General features: G+C 36.7%; 1 protein-coding gene across 1 annotated transcript; it reads right to left on the bottom strand.

Annotated features, from left to right (window-relative positions):
* Nucleotides 1–1,631: 1,631 nt before the first annotated feature.
* RAB14 (RAB14, member RAS oncogene family) lies at nucleotides 1,632–25,624 on the bottom strand. Its single transcript, XM_019731221.3, has 8 exons — nucleotides 25,350–25,624; nucleotides 16,048–16,106; nucleotides 14,882–14,935; nucleotides 13,386–13,563; nucleotides 9,722–9,788; nucleotides 5,499–5,586; nucleotides 5,131–5,161; nucleotides 1,632–3,912 (listed from the first exon to the last, which is right to left on the bottom strand). The coding sequence occupies exons 2-8, from the start codon at nucleotides 16,097–16,099 to the stop codon at nucleotides 3,735–3,737; spliced, it is 648 nt and encodes a 215-aa protein (XP_019586780.1). The 5' UTR covers nucleotides 16,100–16,106; nucleotides 25,350–25,624; the 3' UTR covers nucleotides 1,632–3,734.
* Between the last annotated feature and the right edge of the window lie 1,634 nt (nucleotides 25,625–27,258).

Genomic DNA, 27,258 nt, shown 5'->3' with positions numbered 1-27,258 from the left:
CCTATTGATGATTATATTTCACCTTTGGAAATAATCTGTTAAAGAACCACTACACTTCAGGTGCTTTTTCTCAACCAAAAATATTCTTTGGCAGAAAAGTAGAGCATTGTACTTTGGAGGCTCTGACCCAGGGGTAAAGCCAAATTATGTTCAGACTTTAAAATTTTTGAAGTACTATAATTAATGTCTCAACTCCATGGTCTGTCTACAAATGCATTTCTTTAAAAACAAGAATAGCAACTACTGTCACAGTAAAATGTGTGGCAGCAGAATTATTGCCATGGCATAGGTGAAGTATGAAGCTACATGTACTAGGTTTGACAGTTTGCCCCGAGACTCCCCTCTAGGCCCCTGGGTAGCTTCTGACCCCCAGCAGGTGTTACTGCAGTACAGGAGGGCACAGTGCGGTAATCCCTCTCCACCTGCTGAGCTTTCTATTCCTGAAAAGTAGTTTGGCTACAACTGGACCATTTAGACATGTGATACATAGTTACAACAAAGAAAATGAAAAGTGACATAAAACTAACACAGTAAGTTCTAGAAGGAATCAACTTCCAAAACAAAAATTGATTTGGTAGCTTCTTTTGTACTTACGTTCTCCTTTGTTTCATTTTCACAAGTCATAGCAAAGTGCTTAAAAGCCTGGCCTATTCACAATTACTGAAATCCTTGAGGGCCACATTTTCCTGTTCTATCCATGAGCTGAATGAGGATAAACTATCTTCTTTCGAAACTGGCACATGAACTCTAATTCCCAAATAAACAGGAATGGAAGGTAATCATTAGGTTTTCTGTTCAAGGATAGTGAACTGAACCACACATCTATTTAAAAAAGATCACCCTTAAAACAACAGATGTGTGGGCAAAAAAGCTCTCAAAACTAGTTTCTTGGAATTAAAGCGGTAAGGTAATCAATGTATGAAGCCAAACATCTGGTTCCAAAAGACATTTTTCCAAAGAAACTTTACTACCTCTATTAATAGTATTATATGAACATCACTAATCCCCGCCCCCCCCAAAAAAAAAAAAAAAAAAATCAAGCTTCCTGCATCAGACACTTTATTATCCATGGAAAATACTTGAACCTTTTACTGGAATGTCTAACATACAGAGAGTACTGAGCACAATTACTAATGTGGAGGGCCCCCTCACAGATGCGAGGGCCATGAGTACCGAGAAGCGGGTGACTACAGTAAGCAGTCAGCGCTCATGGATTAAAAATGAAAAGACTTTCACATTCTCTCCATAGCGCACTTGCCCAGTGTTTAGCACACGGATGTTATGACAATTTGCTCCTCTATTTTTGAGCACCCAAGTTTATTATAGGGGATTACGCATGCAAATAACAGAATTTGGCCCCAAGTAACAGTCAAGGGAGAACACTATGAGACATCAAATGTGCTGATCTCACCTTGAAAAAGGTTGACTGAAAACACAGCAAGTGTGATCCAAGCACAAGGATAGAAACTGGAGCTCAATTCCTGAGTGATGTGGATTTATATGCTACATACGTATACGCTGCTATACAATAAGGACAATTCTGCAATAAAAACTGACAACTTATGTCAAATAGTTGTTTGCTTGAAGAAAATAAGAGATCCTATTATAGTTCAGAAAATAATACAAACGACTTTAATCTAGATACAGGTACTTTATTTACAAATATTTAGATTAACAGCATTTTGTTACATCAAATGAAGAGTACAGCAGTCTGAATAAGTCCTGTCACGAAAACAATGAGACCCACTGTAACTGGCTTTGGGCGTCAGGTATCGCCCCTCGACAAGCCCATCTTTAGTTTGTGATTGCTGCCTTACATTCCAAAGGGCGGTTGGTTGGTTTTGTCTCTGTAAATATATACACACCCCCGCAGGTCATGGTCCCTGGGTGAGTCCCTTGTGATGCAACAGTGTGAGCAAACGGGTGGTGGTAAGTCTAACAGAATGTACCAATGCACTCCAGGCAACATCTTTTTTAAAAAGTTCAAGACAATAATAAAGATGAGTCCACAAATTAACCAAATCCTATTTACCGCACATTCCAGTTTTGGCTTTTATTTAACATTGACTATACAATACTCTGGGTATTACCACATGTTTACAACCCAGAAAGGTATATTTTTACTTTAGTGTCTGTAAAGAGGAATTTTAAATGTGTATTTTAAACACGGCATTGAGCTGAGTGCCTTTTATATAATATACCAAGGTTTACCTATCCTACTTCAAATAACGTCTGAATTCCCAGCCTGAAGAAACTCGATTAGAAATCAATCAACAGAAGTAAAGAACTTGGTAAAACGTAAGTTTGTTGTCTAAAGAAACAAAATTTTTTCCCTTGCAATACAGTATTCAGTGGCCAAACCATTTAGTGCAAAGTAATAACTTACTTTGTATCAGCACAAACACTGAAACAGTTAGAAACACTTTCCCTTTTATAATTTATGCCAACATGACATAAAATAGCCCCCTTATCTAAGAACGCAAGGGATCTCTTCAATTATTTCACTGTAGTGTTAAAAATGCACAATTTAAAATCCCTTAACAGCAGGCCTGTGGTTCTGGCTGTCGGTTCAAACTCTCACCATTCCAAGATAAAGGTATAAAAGCTTAAAATGTGCAATAATAAACCCAGCCTTTTTTCCTTTTCTATACAGTAAGGCAAGAAATGCAGCCTGTAATGCAAAACGTTTACAAAAAGAGAAAAGCAGGTTAGCACACTGTCGATTGCACAAGAACAGTTAAGAAAATCAGCAGGTAAGCCACAGTGCAAAGATGGAAGAGAATCTGCTAGTGTTAATCCTCTCTCTAGGAGCTCTTTCCAGCATAATGTCCCCAAACACCGCCAGCACCAAAGGGTGGAGCCAGTATTACTTGTGAACTGCAGTTGTGTCTATTTCCTTGTGTGAAGTGGAAGGGAATAACATGGTCACATGGAGGTCATACTGTACAAACTGGTCATTTATACTGTTCCAATGCCAGTAATCAATTTATTTTCTTCATTAAAATAATATACACAGAATGTAATGTTAGTTCGGTTCCTTCAAATTTTATACATATTTACTTTCTGCTAAAGAGAAAAGGATAAAATGATGTAAAAAAAAAAAGAGATAAAGCTATTAATTAAGCACAAGAAAAAGCTAAATGGATATTTTCCCTGTGCAAGGCTAAGACAGAAGCAAACCTCAAGAAAAATGCCACCAAAATGCCGCCCACAAAGGGGAATTTATCTGACATAACAAAACAAAAGCAGTTATACAACCCCTTCTCTAGCATCAGAAGTCATTTCACAGCAATAAACTTATTGGTTACAACAGACATACATGAACAGTTAAAGATGGGGAGAAAGGCTTAAGATGTCAAATTAAACTGTATAGTGAGACAAAGCCTAGCCAAAGAGAGGCAGGGGTAAAAATCATGAAGTCCAGCATCAGTGCTCAGTTTAAATTATGTATTGGTGACATACCTATCACGAGGACAATCGGGGAAAAAAAAAAAAGTCTAGATTTTCCATGCAGGAGAGATTTATTACTCTACTTGCCTTTGATAACCTGATTACATCTAGTTGTTTAGCAGTTTAGTATTGTGTTAAACTGTTTTTACAACAGAGTTGTTTATCTTTTTTTTTTTTTTGTAATTAAACCCAGTAAGATGTACAGAAGACAGTGAGGCAGTAAAAAGTACTGCTTCCAACAGACAGGGGTGAAAGGTCAAATGAGAGCCATGGCAAAGAGGTCACTAGCAGCCACAGCCTTCTCTCTGGGGTTGGGGTTCACTGGTTAGTCGGCCTCCCTGCGGGGCTGAAGGTTTGTGTTGTACACCGGACTCGGCAGCATTCAGATCCAGGCTTCCATCCTGAATGTTCTGATAGATTTTCTTGGCAGCCTCAAGGAAAGCATCTTCTACGTTCTCTCCCCTAAGAGGCAATTGACAACTTTATTTGAGAGCCATAGTTTTCTACAAAAGATAAGTCATTATACACTGACCTTTAGCTAACCTTTAGTCAACTGCCATGATGTCTTCAACTTAGCCACTGTCATCTAATAAGAGATTACCAGAAGACTGAACTAAGAGAACAACATGGGAAAATATTTCCTGTGGAAAGCATATAAACAAAGTACTGAGCTGTTTCTACAAACCATATTTGGATAACTGTGTGTGTTCTACTCATTAAAATGCTAATATATTAATATATGACAGTTAAGATCGGCCATTTCTGTAATAATAGAGGGTATTCCGAACAAAAATGAAATATCTGCAAACATGATTCCAGGATTTGCATAGTCTGATTAGCCAAGCATGAACTGGACTGTTTTTAGTGATGATAACATATTCCACGATTAGCCATGTTCCAACTTCAGTTCAGTTCTCTCACAACTAACAGTACAGATGAGGTTAAACAAAAATGGGCCAGCTTCTCTCCACTGCAAGGAATTTTTGGCTTAATAAATGAAGAACTATGGTAAGAGTCGGGTTCAATAATAGACTTGGAATAACAATTAGAAAATGTTAATTATGCTTCCGATAAGAGTAGAGTATTTACTTAAGTCATGCTTTTTACCATGATCAGAAGTATTAAATGAACAGGCTGACCAAGATTGAGTCCAAGATGCAAACTCAACCTCAGTTGTGAAAGTCACACACTTCTGAAATGTTAACACAATTTTATTTATTAATCTGGATTACCAATGGACATAATCAAGGTATCATCTTTTGGGTAAAAAGTAACAAAATATTATTTTGAAATGTGAAACAGGAAGCAAAGGGATGTTTGCTTCCTGTTGTTCCTGCCATAGCATGATGCACTTACATATTATAGCTTGTATGTACAGTTGACCCTTGAACAACACTAGGGTTAAGGGCACTGACCTCCCTCGCAGTTGAAAATCTATGTATAACTACAGTCCGCACATGTGGATTGCCAACTACATAGCTGACCCTTGAACAAGGAGGGTTTGAATTGTGTGGGTCAAATGAACTGCAGTCAATTGAAAAAAATCCTCGTGTGAGTGGACCCCAAGTTCAAATACATGTTCAAGGTCAACTGTATACATACATTATACATGTTTCACATATATGGTTCTACTTAGAGAAATCTGATTGAAAATGATATACTAATTTTAGCCATACTTACGTTTTTGCACTTGCTTCAAGGAACAATAAGCCTAAAAATAAAATTCAGACTATGATTAGGACATTTCAAATTAACCCACAAGGACTTTCTCTTCAGTTAATATCTGAATAAAAGTGTTCCATCAGCTTTCAGTATTTTATGAAATAGTATGAGTTTGAGATGGAGGGAATAATTGTACTACCCCATGAATTCTCAAACACATTTTGCTGTTTCTTCATTCTTGAAATTTGAGCAGTTTGCATTAAAAGGAAATAAATAAATAACCCGTCAAATAATCTGCAGGATCAAAACCCCACCTTTCCTTAGAAATTCTCCCATGTGTGACCCCCGTCCAAAAAAAACCACTAAAAGTCTTCAAAGGAACCCACCGTTTTCTTCAGCAAACTGTTTGGCTTCTTCATATGTAACATCTCTCTGTGCCTCCAAATCTGCTTTATTTCCTATGAGAATTATTACCTAATGTGTAAAGAAAGACATCTTAAAACAAAAGCAACCATTTAAATCAATCCTTAAAATTCTGAAATCCTAAAATCTTGATAGGAAAAACATTGTGGGCCTAAAAAGGAAACCAAGGACTAGGAATTATCCACCAGATAGGACTACAGAATCATGAAGCCATTAGAATTAAGAGGGATCTCAGCAATCGTCTAGGCCAGGGGTTCACAAACTTTCTGTAAACGGCAGAGTATATATTTCAGGTTTCTGGGACCCCATATGCTCTCTTTGTATGTGCTTCTTTGCTTTTTTTTTTTTTTAATCTTTAAAAATGTAAAAACCATTCTTAGCTCATAAGCCATTCAAAAATAAAACAGCCCATGAAACACATATGATCTAGGCCAAAGATTAAGATTTATCTAAGATTACTAAGGGTTCATGGACAAGCTCCAGGGGATCTGTGAATGCACTGAAATTAAGCACAAAATGCTTTAAACAAGGACATTCCTTGAAGACAAGGTTCTCATCAGATTTTCAAAAGTTTCTGGGACCCTCAAAAAGTTTAAAAACCACGAGTTCAACTCCTTCAGGCTACAGGTAAGGAAATTAATGCTCAAATGAGGCAAAGGGACTGGTCAAAGGTCAGTCAGTGAGTCAGTGGTAAGGAGGACATTGGAACCCAGGTAGAAAACCCAAACTGGGACCTTCAGACAAATACTGTCCGACCCCACACTATCCCTAGGCAGGACTAAGTTTGTGGCAACTGATTACAAATGTTTGTGTATTCATGGGGGGCAGTGGGGCTGGGGGACACATATACAGTGAGTTCAGCTCCAAGGCAAAATATCACACAACTACATTCATTTTGGAATCATTTTATACAAGTAAACTTAGGCCAAAGTTAAAGGCAGCTCTGAAAAGTTCTAAAGAAAAAAAGTGTGTACCCTTGGGAAATAGGGTTTTGGACTTTACTGGGGGGGTGGGGTTTATGTATAAACTGTCTCTGTCTATCTGTAAGCTTATTTGGCACCAACTGGTAAATCACACCTCCCTTCCCCTTCCAAACAGATTACCACTAATCCAGATGCAGATAGTTGAGGAATGGATGGTTTAAACCAGGGGTGTCCAAACTGCGGCCCGCAATCCATTTTTTATTGGCCCACAGCAAATTCTAAAAATATATTTAGTTTACTTAAATAAATCAGGTGAGGCAATACGTACTTCACTTCGAGTAAGTGGCCCGGTTGTTTGTGTATTTTACTGCATATGGCCCTTGGTGAAAAACGTTGAAAAAAGTTTGGACACCCCTGGTTTAAACTAAAAGGGATTTCTACCATTAACTTTTTTCATGTTGAAATTACAGCCCCTGGCTCTCCCACTTCCAAAAAATGGTGTCCAATAAACTTCTGACCTGAATGTAAACCCTGAGCAAGGGCAGTTAAGTAGTATAACAGTGAGCATTCTCCAATCAGTTTGGACAACTAACCACTGAGGAAGGAAAGAAGTTTTCACATGGAGTCCACTAGTCTTTCAAAAACTAAGGTAATTACACTTAAAAAAAGAAATCAATTTTTTTTCCTAAAAATCAAGACTGATAGTCATAATGGCCTACTACAGGGCCATCATAAAACAGGTACTCTAAACAAATGTTTGCTGAATGGAAACAATGCCTCCTCTCCTAATTCCTGAAGAATTTCCAAACTGCTTCCTTATCACCCTGAAAGGGAAGACAAGGTGGCTAACAAGACGGAGGCACGAAATATACCATCAACAAAAGGAGAAAGTATATACAGTACTCCCCCTCTATCCACGGCTTCGTTTTCAGTTACCCACGGTCAACACATCATCACAAGGGGAAGTACAATACAACAAAGATTTTGAGAGAGACCACATTCATATAACTTTTATTACAGTATATAGCTATAACTTCTGTTTTATTATTGTTGATCTCTTACTGTGCCTAATTTAAAAGTTAAACTATCATAGGTATGAACACATATGTATAGGAAAAAACAGTATATATAAGGTTCAGTACTATTTGTGGTTTCAGGCATCTACTGGGGGTCTTGGAACGTATCCCCGGCGGATAAGAGGGGATTGCTGTAATTTCCACATAGAAATCAAAGGCAATGCTATAGAAAATGTTAACATTTGAGCTGGAACTTAAAGAAGAGATTTTTCTTTCTTCTGAAGATCCGGTAAGATTTCAAGAGGCATCAATGAGGCAGGAAGGATATGGCTAATTTTTTACTATACTCCTCAAAGACATTCTACAGTGAGTGTTTTTTGTTGTTTTTTTAACATTTCACTTGAAATAACTATAGAATCACAGAAGTTTACAAAAAAGAGTAGAGAGGTCCTATATACCCTTCATCAAAGTTTCCCAGCAGTAGCACTTGACATACTTCTAGTACACTCTCAAAACCAGGAAACTGATTTAGTACAATCTACAGCCGTTACTCAGATTTCACCCGTTTTACACACACTCGTGTGTGTATAGTTAGTTCCATGCAATTTTCTTGCAGGTATAGATTTGTATCGTCTCAATCAGGATACAGAACTGTTCCATCACCACAAAAGAACTGCATGGAGCTGCCCTCTCTATAGTCAACTCACACTACTCACACCCCTCTACCCCCATCGCTAAGCCCTGGCAACCACAAAACTGTTTCCCATTTCCACAATTTGTCTTTTTGAGAATGTTTTATAAATGGAATTATACAGTATGTAATCTTGAGACTGACTTTTTCCACTCATCATAATGCCCTTGAGATCCATCTAAGTCGCTGCATGAATCAATAGTTCATTCCTTTCTATGGCTGAGTAGTAGTCCATTGTATGGATGTACCAGCTTGTTTAACCATTCACCGGTGCCATTTATGCTGCTTTCAGGTTTTGGCTATTGCAAAATACAGCTGCTATGAACATACATCTGTAGGTTTGCAGTGGGTTTAATGTGATAATGAGGGGGGTGGGAGATGAGGGTAAGGGGGATCAAACATATGGTGATAGAAGGAGAACTGACTCTGGGTGGTGAACACACAATGGGATTTATAGATGATGTAATACAGAATTGTACACCTGAAATTATGTAATTTTACTAACAATTGTCACCCCAATAAATAAATAAATAAAAATAAAAAGAGAAAAAAATAAAATTATGACATCCACTCAATTAAAAAAAAAGTGATAATGAATATGAAATTCTAGGCACAGTCCCTGGCATAATAGGCAAACCACGTTAACTAACTCTCAATATGATTAAATTGCTGTTCCCTGATAAAAGCCAATCAATCTTACCACTCATTACATATTTACTGAACCAGGCCTCTTCCAGCTGCTGAGGTACAAAGCGACATGAGACACAGGCCTTGTTCTCAAGAAGCTCAGTCAGTCACAGCTGAGTGCCTTTCCTCACTTGTCCCTGGAATACCCTTAATAGCATCTACTAAAACGTTACTCACCCCTAAACTCCCAGCTCAAACACCACCTCCTCTGGAAAGCTGGTTTCTCCAGATGGCAATGCTTACCATGGGCCACTCAGCACTGCACCAATCACTCTATTTCTAACTCATTTTTCACTCTGCTTTTCAGCATAGTTATCTGTATTTCCGCAGGTAATCTCCCTACTAGACTATAACTTTTGGTGGGCCAAGGACCCACATTTATCTTTGTAAACTGCAGAGCCTAGCATGGTGGCTGGCCTTTAAAATCTCAGTATCTTCTCAGTTTGGCTAAGAAGCTTTTAAAGCATGCAGAACTCTTTATTTTTAATTGAAATTTTATTGAGATAACTACAGTCGTAAGAAAGAATACAGAGATTCCTCGTAAATTTTGCCCAGTTTCTTCAAATGGTAACATTTTACGAAACTAGTACAGATCCCTTTTAAAATGATAGTTTCAGATTTCATAGTCTCTACTTAATATGAGATCACCACCCCATTCATAATTTTTTTTTTTTTTTAACCACAAACATGAACAAAAGCTTGGGGTAATGAGTATTGAAAAAAATGTTAAGTTTTCTTCGATCAATTTAAGAAATAAAGATTCTCTCATTCTTATCACTGAAACACAAAAATCCCACTAGCAAATGGCTGTCCTTTTTGGGTTAGCTTAGATCTTAAATTTTCCATTTAGTAGATATCATTTAACTTACAGTATTTGGATTGGTGAGATTCCTTGCATCTGTCAACCAGCTGCTTAAGTGGTTATATGTACTTCTTCTGCAAAAATTAAAGTTTACATCTGTGACTGCCACAAACAATTGCCATTTCAATAGAAAAAAAGAAATTTCAATAAATATTTAAAATAAACACTTTAATTGACAGACCTAAAAAAGTATTTTTACTTTGACTAGATTGTTACCCTAAAGAATAACAGTTGTGAAATGCAAACACATACTTTTAAAAAATCTAAAACTATTATTTTTAAATAACTCAATATCCAACAACTCTAATTACTTACGTGTCAGGAGTAAATTGCTTACATTTAAAAGCACACCCATAAACAAACCAATAAGCAAGCAAGGAACAACATAGAAAATTTACAGAATACAATTCTGAACTCAGAATTTGCAATCTGAAAACCTAAAATTATTGTGAAAATGGAGACAAAATAGTACCTAAATGTCTAACCAATGACACATTCAATGGAAACCACTTTTGCATCTGTCTTTAAATTTTTCAGATTAGAAACCAAGACAGTCACACCACAGTATGCTGGTATAAAATTCACCTTTCCTTAAAGAGGAAACTAATTACAACTGCATTAAAACTGGCTTTAAAAAGGCATTTAATACATGTGACTGGAAATTCAAGTCCCCAGGTATCAGTGAGTTTATCCCAACTTTGTACTCTTATTTACCAGCAGCTAACTCATTTTGGGATTCAGACTGCCCTATTTCTCCATTTTCTCCAAGCAAGAGTTTAAAAACTCATAGGTTCACTACTAGTCAAGTAGGTCCTGAAATAGCAAACAAATCCAATTTACTATATTATACAGAGTATAATATTAATATCAATCAGACTTTACCAAAGGTGTCAAAATAATAAAATTTTGAAGGTTAAGAATGTTTCTGATTTATACAGACTCACAGAACATTAATCCATCTTAACTTACTTAATAGGTGAGGAAACAGAAGCCCACAAACATTTAAATGAATTCAGAGTCAGGCCTAGAACCTTTTACACACATTGGGTCCTCAAAAAAGTGTTTCAAGTTCAGCCTTGCGAATATAATCTCCAGCTGCCAGTGCTCATATAAAATTCGACATTCCAAACAGTTAATCCTTTCCCAGTGGGAATGGAAAAGAACTTCTTACTCAGACTCTTTTTACTGTGCTAGATATCATACGCAAATCGCCACCTAGATGTCAAAAAAGTCACATAAATCAAAATTACTTTTTCCCAATGTTCAAATTTTCTAAGTAAACAATGGTCAAATGTCATTTTTAAAAAGCCAAGCCCTATCACTGGTTCAGTATTTGCAGTACTGGTATACCTTGCTTTTATACAACAAACATACCTTACTTCATGCACAAAACCTTAAATAATACAAGTCCAAAAAATATTTATACTAATTTTGATGAATTTTAAAATGTCAAAGCTGGCAGCAAGAATGAACTACATATTGGCACCACTTTGGTAAACAGAGAAATCTACATATCCTTTGTAAGTGGTATCAAGATCCTACAAACTATATTATTTATAGGTACCATAACTTCTGCCAATGGTTCTGGTAACTGTTTCATTCATTTAAAATTCACCATCATAATTTCAAATCTACAACTACAATATCACCCAAAATTCATTAACTGGTGGTTCTAGTGTTTAAAAAAAAAGTGCTACAATATCCCTAACTTTGGCATGGATGTTAGATATATCAAATGATAGAGCCAAACAAACTGCCATGATAAGCTATGCTGTCAATTTAGGAAAGTACCCTGTAACAACTAAGAGTTAATGCCAAGAATAAAAAGTATTATTAAAGCAGGGACTTTGAAGTTTGCAAAACGTCAAGATTAATAATAGAAAAAAATCAGTGTCATGGCTGCAACATCAATGTCACTCTGAAGAATCACTGAGTCAAGAAAGCACCTATCTAAAACCTAAAGTACTTTTTTTCAGTAAACAGTTTTATTGGGATATAATGAACATACTATAAAGCCCATCCTTTTAAAGTACACAATGTAGTGATTTTAAGAATATTTACAAAGGTGTGCAATGATCTCCACCCTCTAATTCTATCACCCCCCCCCCCAAAAAAAGAAACCCCATGCCCTACAGCACCCAATCCCCATCCCCTAGCAATCCACTTTCTATCTCTATGCATTGGCATATTCTGGACATTGCATATAAATGGAATCATACAACATGTGGCCTTTTATTTCTGGCTTCTTTCACTTAGCAAAATGTTTACGAGGTTCATCCACGGTATAGCATGTGTCAACATTTCTTTACTTTTAATAACTGAGTTCTATACCATTGTATGCATATACCACATTTGTTTATCCATCCATCAGTTGATGGACTTTTGGGTCATTTCCAGCAGAATTACTTTTGATGATTTAAATAGACACACATTTTACCAAAAGTATGTACTATGTTTAAAAGGTATTTTTAAAAGCAAAACATACATGTATCAAATCATCACACTGTACACCTTAATCTTACACAGTTATATCTCAATTATATCTCAATAAAGCTAGAAAAAGAAAAAAAGCACACACACACCAAAAAAACAAAAAACAAACTATAAGACTATACATTGATATAGTTTAAGCACACATTGCCATATTTATTAATAATGTATGGAGTTTTTAATTATACGAAGTCATTAAGAATGCATCCCTCACAAAAAGATGTCCTGTACAGATGGCCAGGTTCTTTAAAAGTCTTCTCACAAAACTATTTACTGATCACTACCTGGCTATACGAACAGCATTAATGCTGTTTCACTCAGTTTTACCCTGAAACAATCCAATTCTAGGAAACAGCATAAAGCAAAAGGAAATACGCTTGAAAGTCTAATTATCACTCGGTCCCACTCACCCATGCCTACCTTGCCTCCTAAAAGGGAGACAGTCACAACGCCTGACATTTGGCATTACCAGAAGGTGATCCAGTTCATCTTCCAACTTATAGTAGACAAACAGCATAGAATTTAATGAAGTGTCACAATTTTCCATGTTTTCCAAAGTCAAACATTTACAGTTGTTTTGTTACTTTGAATAAAGTGCTTTGAGTTTCCAGAAATAGCTAAGTTGAAATAAATTTAATCTCACTGCCAGAAGTACTGTAAGCCTCTTTGGTCCATTTTAGGACAAAAAAGAATTAATAAATACTTTCAGATGCAAGCATAAGAACTTTTAATAACTACCATGTTGGATTAGCAAATATTTAATGCCTTATTTGACCTTATTTTGAAAAGGTGTAAACTTTAACACCAGAGACTAAATAGAGTTAACTCCTCAAGACTTGCTTGCTTTCTACTGAAGTGAAAAAGAACAAGGTTTGGTATAAAATATTATTTCACCTCAAATAATTCAACTGATGCTGCTTTTCAGAATTGTATTCTTCTGTCAGCTCCACCAGCATCTCCTAAAGTTTTTCTTCAGTCATACCCACTTTCAGAAAAGGAAATCGACATGTTATGTCAAGTCTTACACAGCAATTTAAAGAAACCATAAAACCTGAAGAAGCACAATTACAGTCACACAGTTACAAACTAAAGAATTCCTAAATCAATAAAAAAGAAACGGCCCTGTATCAAGTAGATCTCTTTTTTCCAGTATGAAGGTTGAAAAATCATTCATTTCTTACCTAGTGATATCATACACCATAAGCGCTCCTGCAGCTCCTCTGTAGTAGCTCCGCGTAACAGCCCTAAACCTCTCCTGTCCTGCTGTATCCCAAATCTGCAGTTTGATTTTTTGGCCACTAACTTCAATTATTCTCGTACCAAATTCAACACCAATTGTGTGAGGACAATCAGCCATAACTGTTAGGAAGGAAAAGAAATATAATATGATATTCCAACTTCCAAGAAGCTTCAAATTAATATCAGTGGGAAAAAAAATCCACTGGACAATCAAATGACTTACTCATTGGCTATAAATAGACTAACGCTAGTGCTTTAAAAAAAAAAAAAAAAAAGTCAGCAAAAACCCAGAAGTAAGAACTCACATAAATGGACTAGAACAAGGGTCAGCAAACTTCTGTAAAGGGCCAAATAATAAATATTTTAAGTTCTGAAAGCCAAAAGTTCTCTGTCACAACTATTAAACTCTGCTGTTGAAACACAAAAGCAGCCATAAACAATGCATAAAATGGGCATGGTTACATTCCAATTAAAACTTAATTTACAAAAACAGGCAGTGACTGAATTTGGCCCACAGGTTCTTGTTTGCTGACCTCTGATCTGAAATAATCTATTGATTAAAAGAAAAGATTGAAATAAACTCTTCATAATACCAACATTATACTACTTATCCTTCTGATCATTACATATAAACAAATCAATGGTTTTAGGACTCTAGGGGTTATTATTCAAACAAATTTTTATCCTGGAAAATATTACCAATATCTCAAAGAAAATCATCACATTTAACATACTTATATATTGGCAAGTTAATTATGTCTAATCCAATAGGACAAGTTTATTAGTCCTTTCCTTATTAGGCCACAGGAAGCCTAAACCCACCAGTCTCTAGATGCAAGTACAAACAGACCACTGGACACTTCATAAAATGTTATATTAAGCAAAAAAAAAAAAGACAAATAATTTCAACTATACGGAAACCATTTCAACTATATTTAGCTTATCGGTTACATAAAATAAAATGACCCCTTCCCCTACTACCCAAAACAGAGCTGTACTTTGAATTTTAATCAAGTCATGAATGTAGACAGAATTCCATTTTAATTATGTCCAATCTATTATTAAGTTAACAGATGAAAGAAGCAACAAGTTTCCCCTAATAAGATAATTTCTATAATATAAAATCAGAGAATAAAAAGATTTCACATTATAGTTAAAAGATGTGACATTATAGTATACATTTTTAAGAATTTTTAACATCAAAAAAATTTAAATAAGTGAATCAAATTATATATGGCATATAAAAAAATCAATATACATGTGGGTGTATTTTATCTGTACCTTTTTAAAAATAAAATCATTCCCTAAAGACAAAAGTACATATATAGGGAAAGGTTACATTTAAATGCATAGAGTACACTGAAAATGACACTTTGTAAAAGATAGAACAGTGACAATAAAGAATTTACTAATGTTTTACCTTACATATTAAACTTACATTTTTTTTCTGTAAATTGGTGAAGCAAGCAAGATTTTCCTACTCCCATGTCCCCTGTTTAAAAATAAAAGTTTCAAGTAGCAATTACATTTCTCAATTTTATACTCTTATAATTATGTGCAATGACTGCTATTGTCCTTACAATATCACAAATTTCAGGGACACTTAGAAAAGTTGTATTTCCCTAATTTATAATGAGTTCAAAAGATCCTACAGGTCAGTTTTTCACTATTCCCCACTTTCAGCAGTGACAGAATGTATAGTTATAAATTATGTTAATAGCCACCTGCTGGGAAGTGCTTTTTAAGAAAGAAATTGTTGTAACAGTGTTTTTTACTTTGAGCTGTTTCTAAGTTTTGTATTGTTCTTTCCCTTAACCCATGAGTAAAAGCAAGATTCCTAGGAGTGATAAATAGGGCAGCAGAATATACAAAGCAGAAATAAGTTTTGGAAGCCTAGTTCACTAGATGCCGTCTTATCTCATATTTATTTCATTTTTTGTGTAATTCCACAGAAGAAATGAACACACACTACATGGAAACAGTAACAGAACAGATATCACTTCTGTACTACAGCAATTTAACCATTGGTGAAAGAAGCATTACAGTATAGTCACATAAGCTCAACATTAAGTCAAACTGTTCTCATGTAAAGAATGACTGAAAAGTATGTGTACTTTCAACTGTGCTCTTACAACTATACTTAAGTCAACAGCATTGTCTTTGAAAGTGAGTGAAATCTTCTCGCAACTTAAGGAAAAAACCATCAATATTACATTTTACATAGTATATTGTACAATTATTCTGAATCCATGTTCTCTATCAATTTTTGGAATACAGGGAGTTCTGAGAGCTTTCATTATATTTTCTGGAATGTATCAGCACATGTAGGAAATTAATTTCATCCCCAGTATTAACAAGCTTTCAAGGAGCCCTCAAGAACAACCAACATTACTTTAAAGGGTACCCAGAATTGTACTACAAAAGCATCCAGGGCCACTAAGCAAAAGGTACACTGTTAATGCAAAAATAAATGTTATCAAAGGAGCTTCAATTTTGCCCTGAGAAAATTATTCACTTCTTCTGGAATAGTGTGTTAAGTATTAGTATATAAATATTTTGTATATTAACCTTTGGAGAAAAAGAGTGTAAGTTAAATAAACTTACCAATAATAATATATTTAAAGATGTAAGAGTAGTTGTACGGTGCAGTTGCCATGGTGGCACTAAAAATAAAAATAAAGAAAATTGTGTTACTTCAGTAGAAAGGCACACACAAGTTACCCAAGCTGATCATTGCTATCCTTTAAAGATATATAAAATAAAGCACACTGATTATGAACAAAATGTTGGTTACAAGTCAGAGAAAAACTGCATTCCCCAAACTGGTCAAATGCATAAATTTTCACAGATGAACATTCATTTAACATTCTCATGTATTATCTGTACAAATGTAAGAAACCATTTATATCAAAACAATTCCCATATTTCCCACTTGGAAATATCCCGTAAGAAATGTTACTCTGGAAAATTTCAAATAAGGGAATCTTTATGAATTCAAGCTAAACTTCATTATAATTAGACCTTCTTTCCCCCTCCCCTCACCCCAACATCCCATCCCCATTAACTGGTAAAGTGAATTACTGATGGCCTACTTGTTCAGAATGCCTTGATTTTACAATAGAATGTTTTTAAAAAGTGACTTATAAACTCATAATAACATTTTTACTCTACTTTAAATCAATGGTGAGCATACATCCAAAGAAACAGCAATCAATATATTACTTCCAAACTAAATTAATGTCAAAATTAGAACCATATGAAACTATTCTTGTAAATTTTTTAAGTCAATTATTGGCAATTTCATATAGCTCAACCAAATGTAGGATTTGAAGATTATATATAAAATGTTGGCTAAATACTATTTTAGGAGCTGAGAGAAATAATGGCATAAAATAGGACTCATGGTTGTAAAATTTGAAAGTTTACGTAAAAGAAGATATTTCAAAAAGATCACAACCCATTCCTTAACCTCAGATAGATGTAACCTAAAGAATTCTAATTTGTCTCCTAGTTTTAATAACTTAAAAAAAAAAAACAGGCGGGGGAGCTGGCCCAGTGGCTCAGATGGTTGGAGCTCCATGCTCCTAACTTTGAAGGCTGCCGGTTCGATTCCCACATGGGCCAGTGGGCTCTCAACCACAAGGTTGCCAGTTCAACTCCTCGAGTCCCACAATGGATGGTGGGCTCTGCCCCCTGCAACTAAGATTGAACACGGCACCTTGAGCTGAGCAGCCGCTGAGCTCCCGGATGGTTCAGTTGGTTGGAACGCGTCCTTTCAACCACAAGGTTGCAGGTTCGACTCCCACAAGGGATGGTGGGCTGCGCCCCCTGCAAGTAGCAATGCCAACCGGACCTGGAGCTGAGCTGCGCCCTCCACAACTAATACTGAAAGGACAACTTGAAGCTGAACGGCACCCTCCACAACTAAGATTGAAAGCACAACAACTTGACTTGGAAAAAAGTCCTGGAAGTACACACTGTTCCCTAATAAAGTCCTGTTCCCCTTCCCCAATAAAAATCTTAAAAAAAAAAAAAAAAAAAAAAAAACCTCTCCATTTATTCAAATGAATGCCTTGAATGTGTGAGACATTGTGCTGGGTGCCAGAGAAATACGAGGTGAATTCTAATACTGGTAATAACTTCCATTAAAATTATTCTCAAACCAGTTTTCAGTTTAAACAAAGATAAAAATTCTTTATATATATGAAGGTCTAACCTCATTTTAGGAAACCTGATTCCCAGTATTTTTTTAATCTAGTTTTTACTGTTTTAGTGAACTCTCACATTACACAAGCTAGACATTTGGTATGACTGGAGAAATTAATTTACTGAAATTAACACCTTTATATATTTCAAATAAAATTTCTATATAACTAATAAAATTTAATCTATAGAAAAAGTATATATTTAAAGTAAGTGAATTATTGTTATCAGGAAAAGGAAAGTTGTAGATTATTAGATGACCACTTCACAAAATGCAGTCTTCCCACTTAGCTGTATGAATTACATTCTACAAAAGTGGATGCCCTGCTACCCATTCCAGCTTGACTTGTTGTAACACATTTTTAATCAGTCTTTGACATCACAGAAAACTCCCTTAACCAGTTCTTTCAGGAAAGGGGGTTTTTCTAGTTAGATTAGCTCTGCTTCTGATAATCATAACTTGATTCCCTTTTTCCAGACACCAGGGACTCAAAACATTTAAGAATGAACTTGGTCCTGAGGCTAAAATTGGTCTGGATTATTCACCAGATCTCTGAAGCAGATCCCAAACACAAGGAAAAAAATAACCTCTCACAGTAAAAATGGTATTTCAAGGTTATAGTTTCTTAACTTGCACTCATCCCAGACCCAGACTCTTTTCTTCTATTAATTTTTACCTCATCTTTCCCCATTCAAACTTGGGGAAAAGTAATCAGTCAGCTTTAAATTAGTTTCTCTCATGTTCTCCCCCCTTCTGATTTTCCTGTTTCTTTTCCCTGTTGTTACTGAAAGTTGTAGCTGTACATACTCTGCTTTCTTCCATTTTATTATGTTAAAACTATGGCTTCTAACATCAATTTTTCCCTGAAATGCTCTAAAGGCTAATCATGAAATTACAACCCAGTTCTAGTTATACTGACTTATGTACTTGCTAATTATCACACAATTTAATTCATTAATTAAATATCTACTGAGATAACTAATTTTGAAAATGTTTTTTTAAATTACCAAGTATTAAGTAATACAAACTATTTTCAAATAAAAGAGAATGATCACTATTTCAAATTGAATACCAGCACCCTGTATCCACCACGCAATTTTCTGGCTCAAGTTTCTTTAAAATTACAAATAAAAATCCTAAAAGCAGAGTTAAAGAAAAATGGCTCAAATTTACTAATTTCAGTACACAAGGAAGGCTGAAAATACCTAGCACTGTAGCCGCTAACACTCAAAACAGGTCCTCCTTTTCTTTCTTTTTTTAAACTATATATATATATATATATATATATATATATATATATATTTTTTTTTTTAATAATTTAAAATCTTTTTCAATTACTGACATACAATATTATATTAGTTTCAGGTATACAACGTAGTGATTAGACACTTATATAACTTACGAAGCTATCACCCCAATCTTATCGAAGGTCCTCCTTTTCTTACTCTAAGGTCATATACTAGTTAAATTTAAATATACTCCCATAGTTTATTGATAACACTCAAATTTATGTATTTGCAGTAGAACTATATTCAAGTGGCCCCATCTAAAAATTAACTATGCTTAATAATGCTTTCACAAAGGATTTCTCAACCTCATTTCTTAAACATGAAACATGCCACTGTTAGGTGATAATGTGAGGAATATATTCTAAACTATGCTTACGTTTTTCCCCTATTACTTAAGGGTGCTTCTGCTTTATTTACTGAAAAGTCAAAAACAAAAAGGGCTTAAGAAATGTTAGTCTCATTCAAACACTGAAAACATAAGTCCACTCAGCACTAATTAGAAAAACCTTAGTAATATTCTGTAACTTGTGCACAACTGCTGGTATGATTAGAATGCACTTTCTTCCATGTTTTACAAAAAGCATTTGAGTAAAATTCACATGTGCATAAGTTCTCCTTTAATGTCTTTGATTTAAGAAAAAAAAAGAATACTTCATTCAGGCAATAGGCATCATTAAACACATGATGAACCTGTAAACTAATAACAAACACAACTGTTATAGTTACCATTTATTAGGCACTTCATATATGCCAGGCAATGGGCTAAATACATGCCTTCTCATTAATTCTTACTACTACTTTTATAAAATAGTGACTATTATCCTTACGTTACAGATGAGGAAAGGCTGAACAGGTGAGTAACATGTCCAGGTCACACAGCTAAGTGGTCAATCTATAGTGCACTCAGGACTGTTTTGACTGTTAAACCCCTGCCCCCCTTAACCATTTACACCATCCTGTCTCCTCCTGTGAGTACATCTATGAAACTCTATAGTGGTACTTTGGGACACAAATCTTTCTCAGTTCATTCATTGGGTTCTCATTTAATATTCTGAATAAGCAGTATTTAAAAATTAACTTCAGAGGATGCACTATTATCAGTACTTGTAGATATGGATAAATAATACTAGTAATAATAATTCATATTACATCTACTTACAAAAGTTTCTGAAGGGAACTAACATTTGTTAAGAGTAAACCATGTGATGAGCTGTACTCCTTTTCCTTACGCTGTCTTATATAATTCCTACTTAATTCTCATAATTGCAGAATCACCATGTCCATGTAAAAACTGAAGAAATAGAGGTTTGGAGAAATTCACATTTGCCAGTGTTACAAAGTTAGTAAATAGCAGAGCTGGAACTTGAACTAGTTCCAAAGAACCTGATTTTCTCTAAGGTAGCTTATTAAAACTACCTTATATGTAGACTGTATTATATGTAGACTGATTAAAAACAAAACAATCAAAATCAGAGAAAGATGAAGGATAATTACAATAAAAATTTAGGGTAATAGTTTTACTATCAGTGCACGTAAAATTTAGCTCTGAACTTTCTGGCTGTCAAGAGAAATGTTTACTAAATGCATAATTAAACACTAATAATTGCTGTGTGGCCCCTTTTAAATATTAACTATGCTTGATATTGCTTTAACAAGGGATTTCTCAACCTTACCTCTTGAAAATGAAACACACCACTGTTAAGATGAGAAATAAACTTTTAAATTAGGGCTTGCTATTGCATAAAACTCTACAATGCGCTTTTTTTCACTTAACAAAATCATAGATGTATTTCCAGGCGTGTGTGTGTGTGTGTGTGTGTGTGTGTAGTTACTAAATGCATATTAAATACTTAATCATTGTTGTGCCAAAAACAGAATTGCATGGTCTCCATGTACTGAATCAAACACCTTTCCAAATAGTTATACAGACATATAAATGATTAGTTTTGAAATTTGCAGATCCAGATCTGAAGGTAGGCACTTTCATACCCTCTGCTTGTGGGAGTCTGAATTGCCACATTTTTCAGAAGTAATCGGTATATATTTTAAAATGTTAAAAAATAATCCAACTCAGCTTTCACTTATATGTGGAATCTAAAGAACAAGATAAATGAACAAACAAAACAGAAACAAACTCATAGATACAGAGAAAATTCTGAGGGTTGCCAGATGGGAGGAGCTTTGGGGGAGATGGGTGAAAAAGGGGAAGGGATTAAGAAGTGTAAATTGGTAGTTACGAAATAGTCATGGCGATATTAAGTACAGCATAAAGAATATAGTTGATAATATTGTGATAGTGTGGTATGGTGTCAGATGGTTGCTGGACTTATCATGGTGATCACTTTTTTAGGTATATAAATGTTGACTAACTATGGTGTACACTAAAACTAATATAATATTGTATGTTAGATATATTTTAATAAAAATCTTTTTTAAAAAGAAATCTATACTTGGTCAGAGAAACTGATCTTTGTGCTGAATTTATAAATCAAAAATAAATAAATACAAAACAAAGATGTACATGTAAAGAAATTAAAAAAAATAGTAATAATCCAAATCACCCTTTGGCCAAGAAACCCACTTAGAAATACTCTACAGAAACAAAAGCTTCAGTCCACAAGGTTACGGGTTCAAATGCATTTAATGCAGCGTTTTTACAGCAAAAAAACTGGAAACAACCATACTCCTATCAACAGGGAGATGACTGAATAAAGTACATCTGTACTATGAAACAATATACACGTAGTTTAAAAACCACTTAGAAATATATGTATTAACTGGAAACATATAAATGATTTTGTTAAAAATTTTGTGAGAAAAAACCTGTTGCAGAGTTTTATGCAATAGTATGTACCATTTTAAACATACATTCTCTCTCTCAATCCTATATACATATTACATGGGAGGATACACCCCAAATTGTGAAAAATGAACACATGGTCTGAGAGTAGAAAAAGGGAAGGGGGAAATTATTAACTTCTTTTATGTATTCCTGCTCTGATAGTATGAGTATGTACTATTCTTAAATATTAAAAGTAGAGCAAATAAAGGATTTTAAAAATATTTTAAAAGCATTTTACATACAATTCTGATGTAAAACAAATGAAAGAATGAACAAAAACAAAAGAACTCCCATTCATATTTCCAACATTACTTCTACATTTATCAATAATACAGGGACCATCACATGAGGCCAATCAGCCTCAAAATACAAACAAAAATCACACTGATAATCAAGGGTATTTTTTCTGTTTTTTTGTTTTGTTTTTGAATATAGTTTGGATTCTTACTGTGTTAACTTATGCACTATGTCTGACTAATCTTTTCACAACTGTTATATAGCTATTTTATTCTAATCCTCAGAACACATGGTGTTACTGTGTAATTTTTACATAACTGACTCAAGACAACACAGGAAAAAAGCAACCCATTAACTATTTCAGGTGATTTAAATTCTGATCCTTACTGTTGAAATCAGTTTTTGTTTTTTTGTTTTTTTACATGCAAGACATCTTGTTAAGAACACCAGAGCCAAGACAGACTGCTTTTGAGATTCCAATGTAAACATATTTGTTGAGCATCTAGCAATCAAAAGCCTTGTGCTGGACTTTAACAATACAGTAATGATAAAAAAAAAAAAAAAAAAAATCCACACTGTCCTTACCTCATGGAACTCAAGAACAGAAGCATTTTGATTTGCTTATAGATCCAGTAAAGTGGAATGTTACTTGATTTGTCACGCAAGTGGACGCAAAACTTTTCCGTAGTTAATCTAATCAAAATGAGTGGTCAGTTTCCTTTCCTCAATAGTAATACAATCTCTGAAAATAACCCACTCATTTTCTGAAACACACTTTAAAAAACTCACTTTTGACAAGTTATTTAATGTTACACTTTTATACAAATTAACAATGTAAGGAAAAAACACTGGACTCCTTAATGTGTCAAGAGAAGAGCAAAATGTTTCTAACTATGATAGTATGCTTGCTATGAATAGGAAACAAAGTACTCCTAAACAGCACCTCTGTTCATAGAAGGAAAGTATATAGGAAAAAAACAAAACCAAAAAAACCCTGCACTTCCTACTACAGTTAAGATTAGTAATAGTGAAAATTTTACTGATGAAATGCTATGCTGAGATTTGCTTCAAAATAAGTGGGTGGAGAGGATAAAGGTGTATGTAGATAAAACAAGGCTGATCACTGCTGACACTGGCTGATAGGTGGTATGTGGAGGCTCAGCATGCTACTCTATAGCGTAAAAAATTATCTAGAATAGAAAAGTTTTTAAAAAGTAAAGCACAACATCTTTGATATTTCTATTTATACACTGTTGTCTCCAGCCATGCCTGGCATTTTTAACCACGTACTATCGAGCTTTGTTTAAAAAATTAAACATCTCACAATAGCCCTAGTTTTAACACATTTTATTTGCCTTAACCAAAATTTCCTCTAATAGTACATCTTACTAAGATTATGCACATATTTAATACTGATAAAAATTAATTGTAAGAACACCCCAAACTCTGTTGCATAGTTGAAGCATAACACAACTATAAAGTATAACATAAAATATAAAGAGCAAAAACTTTTTAAAATGTAGCTTTAATTCCAAGGAATTTTTTAGGTTATTAGAATCTAAGGTTTCACATCTTTACAGCAACTGCCACTTACTGCGTGCCTAATTACTCCAGCTACTTTATAAACATCTCTAACCGTAAAAACTCATTTTACAGATAAAGAATGAGCTCAGAGGGGTGATATATCCTTGATCATAAACTACTAAAGGGAAAGCTAAGATTTAGGCCCAGGTCTAACGCTCCAAAAGTCAATCTCCTCTCACTTCTTCCACAAAACACTCACTACATGCAATTGGGGCACTTAACTACCTATATGCCAAGCAACATGCTAAGGGCTTTTAATCCCATTTAATCCCCACAACTCTAAAATGTAGGTACTATTATCCCCGATATAGATAAGGACACTGAGTCTGAGAGGTTAAGTAACTTGCTTAGAGTCACTGAACTAGAAAGTCAAAGTACACTACATACGTCAAGGCATGACCAAGTGACAGGGCCCAAGCAAAACCCTGAGGAAAAATTTTGGGGAAGTCTTGGGGGGAGGAGGAGTGGGAGCTCGATTATTGCAAGGTTTGTCCTCGATAACCACATTTAGATAAAAGGCGGTGGAGACAGTTAATGAAACGAGCAGCCAACTTTGTAAAAGTTCAAATGTGGGCTCTAACAATTTCTATGGGGCCACCAGGAAAGCACTTGTTCTCTGGCAACCCCCCGTTTCTTCTACAGACAATATGGAAATGTTGCCATCTCCTCTGTGGGGTTGTGAGAATGCGGACTGGCAGTGTAGTCGCTGACGCGACAGACTTTGGGGTTATAAGGGAGCCATCAGCTGTCATTCAATGCAAAAATAGGAAAAAAGCAATCAAGCTGTAGCTACTTTTTAAAAGGTCGTGTCTATGAACTCAAGCCTAACCCGTGTAGTAAAAACCAGCCACCGTGTAGGGAGAGGCGAGTTTGCCGGCACCGTCGTTAACCAGCCACATCACAACTTCAAGCCTCAGTTTCCTCACTTGTAACATGGAGATCACTCGACTTATCACCACGAGCTAAGATAAACCCGTCTGAAGACGACTAAATCCGGTGCCTGGCACACAAGTGAAGTGAAAACCATCGAAACATGCTTGTTCCTTCTTCAATCCTACAAACGCCAAAACTTTTGATCTTCTTCATTATTTCTCGATGCTATCCGGGCTCAGGGCCTTAGAGGATGTCACGGGCCTTTTAGGGGCTCACCCAAACCGGAACCTCGCAAGCACCGACCCCGAGACCTCCTCCTCCACCCAGCCCGAGCCCAGACACGGTCTGCCCACATCCACAAGGGCACCGGCACTAGTCCAACATGCCGGCGACGCTGCGAGGTGCTGCCTTTTGTACTCGGGGCCAGAAGCGGCCTAGGGGACGGGGACTGCCACGTCTGGGGCTCGTGGGCTGCGAGGCGGCGCGGCTCGCGTGCATAACTACCGCGGGGGTGGTCCGCAGCCTCCGGGAACCGCAGCCAGGAGAGGGGCCTGCGGCGAGGCCAGTCTGCCCAGTCCCGCCGAGGAGGCGGGGAAGGCGAGGCCGAACACACCCTGCCCGGCACGCCTCGAAGCTCTCCGCTGGGCGAGGAGCACCAGAGGCTGAGGCGGGCGCTGCGCGGGGACACCCTCGCCCCCCACGGGAGTCCCGGAAGGCCGGGAACCGGGGCGACCCCGGGCTCGCCGTGGCCTGACAGGGCCGGCCCTGCGGCGCCGCCTGCCCGCGGCCAGGGTTCGCTGTCTTCCCTACACTCTGCCATCGGAGAGCCGGGCGAGGAGGCCTCGGCCGGAGGGACACTGCGGAAGGCCTGGGTTACCTGGGGGGTTGCTGGTGGCTGGGCAGCTTTCCGGGAGGGAGGGGGGCGTCAGGACGAGGAAGAGGAGTGCGAGAGCAGCGGGAGAGGGGCGGAGGGGGTCGGCCGAGGCCCCGGCAGGTAGCGGGCTAGCCGAAGGGGTGCAGACGCACTGGCGGCAGTAGCGGTGGCAGCGGCGACTGCTCTGGCGGCTCCCTCAGGATCTTCCTCGGGCAGGTCCAAGATGGCGGCGCTCCCTGCACAGGGTTTCCTGTCACCCTCGCAATGGGCCGGACCACAAAAGAAGGGGGGTGGAGGATGCGCGCGCAACTGGCGGAGCTCGGAAGGAGGTGGCTGGGGCCCGGCCTACTAGCCACGCCTCTTCCTCAATCCTCCCTCCTGGACTTGTCGCGCCGCCGCCGGAGCCCGCCCCACGGGCCCTCACGCTTGAAGGGGCGGAGGAAAGCGCTTATGCGCAAGCGCGGTTTACTGCGCAGGTCCGCGTAGAAGCTGCTGAGGTACGTCTGGGTCTTTCAGGATAGGGCAGTCGCTTTGAGGACTTTTTACAATGTTTAATGCCAGCAACTACCACTTACTGGACGCTTACGGGCCACCAGCCACTGTGATAAGTACACATTACCTCACTCAGCATGTGTTTATTGAGCGCTTCGTACATAGCGGTGAGCAAGGCACACTGGGTCCCTGTCCAACAGCCCCAGGGAGTACATATTCCCATTTTATTGACAGCGAAACTGAGGGTCAGATTGATCAAGTCACTTGTCCAAGATCATGCAGCTAGGAAGTGGCACTTTCTGCCCTATGTTTCACCTGTGTCCCGTTTAACCTCTCTTTGGGGTATCTTTGATGGGAGGAGAGAAATTGTGACCACATTTTTCAGAATTAATCCACCACCTCCCCATGTTCCAATTTGGTCTGCTTGTTATCACCTTCCCATAAAGTTTAGCCCACCTCGGTACAAGGCCGTGTTATGATTTTCGTGGGTCCTAGGCACTTTTGCCTTGTGCTTCTATATATATATAATTCACATTTTACAACTGCATTGGTATGGATGAATATACTATAGCGTAAAACATTTTCTTCAACCTAAAAGTTAATTTTTCTCTTCTGATTTTAAAAGCACTTGAAACATTGTGGGCCCCTAAAAGTATTATGGGCCTTAGGCACTGTGCCTAATGGATAACACCACTGTGCCTCAATCCCCCAAAACGAAGTTCAAGCTCACTCATGGCACTTAATACCTTTCATAAGCTGGTTTTGCCATGGGCAAGTGGGATTTCATTGGAAAAATGTATGGCAATTTACAAATCTTATTTTCCGAAGTACCTGGGTGCAAATCCCTGCTCTGCAACTTCCCACCCTGTTTCCCTGAAAATAAGACCTAGCTGGACCATCAGCTCTAATGTGTCTTTTGGAACAAAAATTAATATAAGACCTTGTACAATATAATATAATATAATGTAATGTAATGAAATATAATATATAAGACTTGATATAATATAATATTAGTATAAGACCGGGTCTAATATACTATATTATGCTATACTATAAGACCCCATCTTACATAATATAATATAAAATAAGACTGGGTCTTATATTAATTTTTGCTCCAAAAGACGCATTAGAGCTGATGGTCTGGCTAGGTCTTATTTTTGGGGAAACACAGTAATGATACCTTGCCACTGGACATGTCACTTGATTTCTCAGATCCTTAGTCTCTTCTGCAAAAGAAGAATGATGATATCTATCTCACATGGGTTCTTGTAAAATTAAATGAGATAATGTATGCAGAATGCTGGACATACAAGGATTTAATACATGGAATGGTTATCACAAGATAATATAAAGTAATATTGAAATCCCTTCCATCCCTATAGGTCTATGCTTCTATTCCTATATTCTTTAATTCTAACAA

Source organism: Rhinolophus sinicus, chromosome 16 (genome assembly GCF_057876585.1).
Source record: "Rhinolophus sinicus isolate RSI-liver-muscle chromosome 16, RSI-T2T, whole genome shotgun sequence".
NCBI lineage: Eukaryota > Metazoa > Chordata > Mammalia > Chiroptera > Rhinolophidae > Rhinolophus > Rhinolophus sinicus.
Note: the sequence above shows the minus strand (reverse complement) of the source record. Positions and strands in the feature narration are given on the sequence as shown.